This window comes from Lathyrus oleraceus, chromosome 6 (assembly GCF_024323335.1).
Source record: "Lathyrus oleraceus cultivar Zhongwan6 chromosome 6, CAAS_Psat_ZW6_1.0, whole genome shotgun sequence".
Lineage (NCBI taxonomy): Eukaryota > Viridiplantae > Streptophyta > Magnoliopsida > Fabales > Fabaceae > Lathyrus > Lathyrus oleraceus.
The window spans coordinates 261933756-261938897 of record NC_066584.1 but is presented as its reverse complement, the minus strand read 5'-3'; the positions used below and the strand labels follow the sequence as shown (position 1 = coordinate 261938897).

General features: G+C 31.0%; 1 protein-coding gene across 1 annotated transcript; it reads right to left on the bottom strand.

Moving 5' to 3' along the window:
- Positions 1-2843: 2843 nt before the first annotated feature.
- On the bottom strand, positions 2844-4883 carry LOC127092486 (sugar transport protein 10). Its single transcript, XM_051031365.1, has 3 exons — positions 4333-4883; positions 3614-4237; positions 2844-3503 (listed from the first exon to the last, which is right to left on the bottom strand). The coding sequence occupies exons 1-3, from the start codon at positions 4789-4791 to the stop codon at positions 3048-3050; spliced, it is 1539 nt and encodes a 512-aa protein (XP_050887322.1). The 5' UTR covers positions 4792-4883; the 3' UTR covers positions 2844-3047.
- Positions 4884-5142: the final 259 nt, after the last annotated feature.

The following is a 5142-nucleotide window of genomic DNA, read 5'->3' as shown; positions in this document are numbered from 1 at the left end:
CACTAGTAGTAGATCTTGTCCATAAAATCTAACGGTATTACACATAAAGCAACAATGGAAAAAAGTTAGTTGAGAAACTGAGGTACAAAATTGGAATAAATTTTCAAAAGGCTTACTTTATTCCAAAGATACATTATTCCCGCCAAATCTCATTAATCTTCGAAAGACTTTCCTTAATGAAATTATAGCACACCAACTACAAGTCACTATGGTGTTAAACCAATTGTTGCAAGACTAGTGGCTTCCTTATCTTGGTTAGGCCTTTACAAAGATGCAAAGGACACTACAATATTTTTAGCTTTAGGCCACAGAAGAATAGGCAACGACTTAAAAAGCGTTGTCTAAAGGGTAATAAACTGCGGTTTTTTACACGTGGATAAATTTCTAGATTTTTGGTGAAAACCGTTGTGTATACACTTTAAGCTACGGTTTTGAAAGTGTTGGCATATTAAAACCGTCGCTTATATGTTGATGATATATATATATATATATATATATATATATATATATATATATATATATATTTTGAATCAATGTTCATAAAATATTTTCACTCTCACATACACATAACTTCTATTTTGTTGTAATACATTTATTGTTATTCATCATTAAAGCAAAAAAATTTACACTGTTAAACATTCCAATTATTCATGTTCAAAACTTTAAATGTGTTTATAATAAATCAAATATATTTAAAAATGTAACGTTCGTGATTAACTAAATGTATGAAAAAAATGAATTTTTTAATATTAAAAAGTTTATGAAATAAAAATTATATTACAAATTTATTCTAAAATAGATAAGAATTGTAAAAGAGAAAAAAAATTGACAATAATATTTATAATCTTTTTAAAATTGATAAAAATTATAGTTAAATAAAAATTTGTTGTAAATTTGATAAGTTTTCTCAATAATATCTATAATAACTTTTTATATGGTCATAAATATAAAAAATTGTACAAAATAAAATAAAATTAGAAATTTAAGATTTTGTGCAATTGAATGGGATATCTTTTATATTTTTTTACAAGGAAAAAATAAAAAATAAAAAATTACTAAAATTAAAGTTATATTCAGTACAAAATATTTTTTTACAATGTGAAGATTTCTCTTACTAATATGAAGATGTTTTAGAAAATATTTGTTATAATGTAAAAATAAAAAAAATAAAAAAAATGTTTTTACTTTTGACTGATATGAATTTTTTTTACAATATAAAAAAACCATTCTTTTTATTTAATACTTTAAAAAATAATTCATTCAAAGAGATAAATATAAGAGAACAAAAATCATATTTAAACAAATATAAAATGAGAAAAAAGATAAATATAATGTAAATTTTTTTTACACTGTTAGAGCCTCATCATTAAACCCATATAAAATATCTCACAAATATTAAAATGATATGATTTGATTTGATCATGTGTAAAAATTATTATATTTTATTTAATATAATTAAAAATTACTTTTGTAAAAAATTTATAACAGTATAAAGTATTGTGTTCATATTTTTTATTTCAAACAAAAATATCTCTCTTCAAAGCCCAAAACAATGTTTTGTGTCGTCTTCTCATCCAAACCCTAAATTCTAAATTGTTTCTTCTCACATCCAAATCCTAAATTCCAAATTGTTTCTTCTCACACGCAACAAAGAAGACTAAGTTAATCAAAGGGTCAATCCTCTCTGTTTTCGTCTTTCATATATTTCAAAAGAGGGTCGATTTCTCATAAGCTGCAAGGAAGTCTAAAAAGCAAATGAAATTGTTATGTTGTTGTCTCTGTCTCTTTCCATCTAAAATCTATAAGGGTTTATGCACTATCATGGCCAGTCTATTGAAGGTTAGATTCCTCTATCTTCAATCAATAGTATTTTTATTTTTCAATCTATTTTTTTAAGCTTTAGATTTTAATTGTTTGGTCTTGAATCATTCCCTATTTTGAATAAATTATCTCTCTATTCAAGATGTAGAAATTTCTGAGATTAAGTAGGTTTATGGACCAATAGCAAAATTTGACTAGTTGTTCTGACTTATAGTAGTCCTTTGTTGTCCCCATAGTAGTCCTTTGTTGTCCCCTGGTTGAGTATTAAATTTCATAGAGGAAATTGAATTATCTATGTGTTTCTCATGGAAGCTGAACTTCTTCTTTGGGGCAAGACAATACTAAACAACTATTGATACTTGGTCTCTAGGTTGTATAATGGGCGAACTATTGTCTAAGGAACCATTGTTCAATGAAAAAAAAAACAGAATTTGATCAACTGTATAAATTATATGCTAAGTGTCGATTAATTGGTAGAATGTATGCTCTCATTTTTCTCTTATAAATTTTGTTTTCTTGTGTCTAACCAATTTTATTACGGTTGTTGCCTGCTATATTGACGTTTTTTTTCCTTTCCGAATTTTTAAAATATTTGGAACTCCAAATAAAACAATTTGGCCGGGCTTCTCAAAATTTGTTAAACATTACTCAACATATCAACACAATAAGTATCAACCATAAAAAATGGACTATTATAACCACAACCAATACCAACTCAAGTCTAGGAAGATGTTGCCATGAATTTTATAACACATTTTCCTAATTCGCTCGGCCATACTGTGATTTGGGTGATTTGTGATTGGCTCACCAAGCACACACATTTTATAGCTTTACCACAAAACTCTCAATTCGCTCGGCCATATATATTTAAACAAACATTTAAAAATATATGTAAGCCACAATTAAAAGATAGTTGTATTGTATTTCTTCATATCTTTAACGAATCATTTCAAACATATATAAGAGAAAGAAACTTAAAGAAGCATCTTAAGAACAACACATCCAATTATTATTCATCAAACCAAAATCAAGTGGGACATAACAATTTTTCCTCTAAAATAATAGAAGAAAAACAACAAAATCTTGAATAGTTTCAAGTGCATCAAGATTTCATTATTTATTGCACAATGCTACAATTTATTTTCCCACTCATTCATTTTCTTCGAGATTCCTTGTAGTCACTGCTTTTGATTTTCTTATTCATCACAGTCGATTCTTTATCAAATTCATGGAGATACCTTTTTGTTATTGCCACCAACAACAACTTGATCGGGAACAAACCTGGTCCAAAACCAATGTGACTTCCACACCCTATTCATTTCTTCAATTGGAACATTCTTAGTCTCAGGTAAAAATAGGGCAATGAAAACGGTCATAATGACCACAAATCCCGCGAAGAAAAAGAAGAGGCCGAACTTCAGGTGACAAAGCATGGTTAAGAAGACTTGAGCAATGATAAATGTGAAGAACATGTTCACTGCAACATTTATAGCTTGACCTGCAGGTCGAACCTCAAGAGCGCATATTTCACTGGGCACTAACCAACCCAATGGTCCCCAAGACCATGCAAATGCCGCAACATATGCACAAATAAAGAACAAAAGGATGTCGGCTTCGCCTTTGGTAAATGATCCCTGGCCAGTCAATCCAAACTTTGCAGCAATCATGATTCCAATAATAACCTACAACCATAGATCACAGACACTTCAGATCAAAGACGTGTTTGGTGTCTGACGCATAATAGGTCTTGTGCATGCATGAACTCAAAAGCAATATGTTAAAAAAATTTCACCTGACAAATAAACATTTGCGTGCCACCCTCTAGAAACAATATCCTTCTTCCAAACTTGTCCACGCAGAAGACAGAAACAAGTGTGGCAACAACATTGACACCGCCGCTAATAACTGCAGACATGAGTGAAGCATCATCACCAAAGCCTAAGATCTTGAAAAGTACGGGAGCGTAAAACATGATGACATTAATTCCGGTAAGTTGTTGGAAGAACGGAATGAAAGAGCAAAAAGTGAGTTGAGGTCTATATTCTGGTTGAGAAATATTCTTCCATGGATGATCCACCTTGCTAGCTTCCTCGCTAGCATCAACAAGATCTTGAAATTCCTCATCGACGTTTTGAGTGCCGCGGATCCTCTTCAACATTGATTTTGCTTTTTCATGATCTCCTCTTTCAATCAAGGAGTTAGGTGTTTCATCTAAACAAAGAGATCCAATGCATAAAACAACAGCAGGCACTGCTCCAAGACCTAAAGAGATTCTCCATCCATTTTTCATCTTGGAAGTGCTATAATTGATAAGATTTGCCGCTAGAATACCAATTGTAATCATCATTTGAAAGCCAATGTTGAGTGCTCCTCTAATATTCGCCGGAGCCATTTCAGACAAATACACTGGTACCGACTGTCACAATAAAATTTATAACAACAGAAAAGTTATAACAATGATAGAAATTCTAAACTGAAAAAAAAGTTACATAGTGCTTGAATTATTCATACCTGATTACAAAATCCCACACCAAATCCTAGAAGTAGACGACCGATGATTAGCATTTCAATGTTTACTGCAAATCCGTTTAATAATGCACCGATTAAGAAAAAAAATCCACCAAGAAACATAGAGGCCTTGCGTCCCCATGCTCTTGTGGTTGTGGCAGCAAAGAAAGAAGCTATCAATGCTGCGAGGTATAGGGAAGAAGTGAACAACGTTAGAAGTTGATCGTCGAATTTGCAATATTGACTTGTTTCATGTGTCTCATCTTTCATTTTCTTATACACCGACGGAAAGAATTTAATCAAAAATTCATCCATAGAAGTCACTCCTCCTGTAATACCGAGATCATAGCCGAAAAGAAGGCCTCCCATTGCAGCCACAAAGCAAGTAATCAACACAAATGCAGTCACTTTTCCTTCATAATGTCTCACTCCACTTGTATCAACAAAAGCTCCACCAGCCATATTAATTCACCTATTCAATGAATTACTAAAAATTAAGAAAAAAACACTATCACCACTTTGTTGAGTTCTACTTCTCCTTATTTCCTTTTTATGTCACTTAATATTGTTTTCTGCTTTAACAGGTAGAAGTGGGGGAATTTATAGATATGTTCAGTGTTAGATAACCAAAAATAGCTTATGATTGTCACTATCCACTAACTAATTTTTTCTATTAACTAATTTGAGCAATGTGCATTGATAAAAAAACCATTTAGATTTGCTAAAAAGTAGGGTGTCACATAATTTGTTACCTCACAAGCTCTATTCATCAGACTCAAGGTGATGGTATCAGTTCCTTGCCCTTTTCTTTAT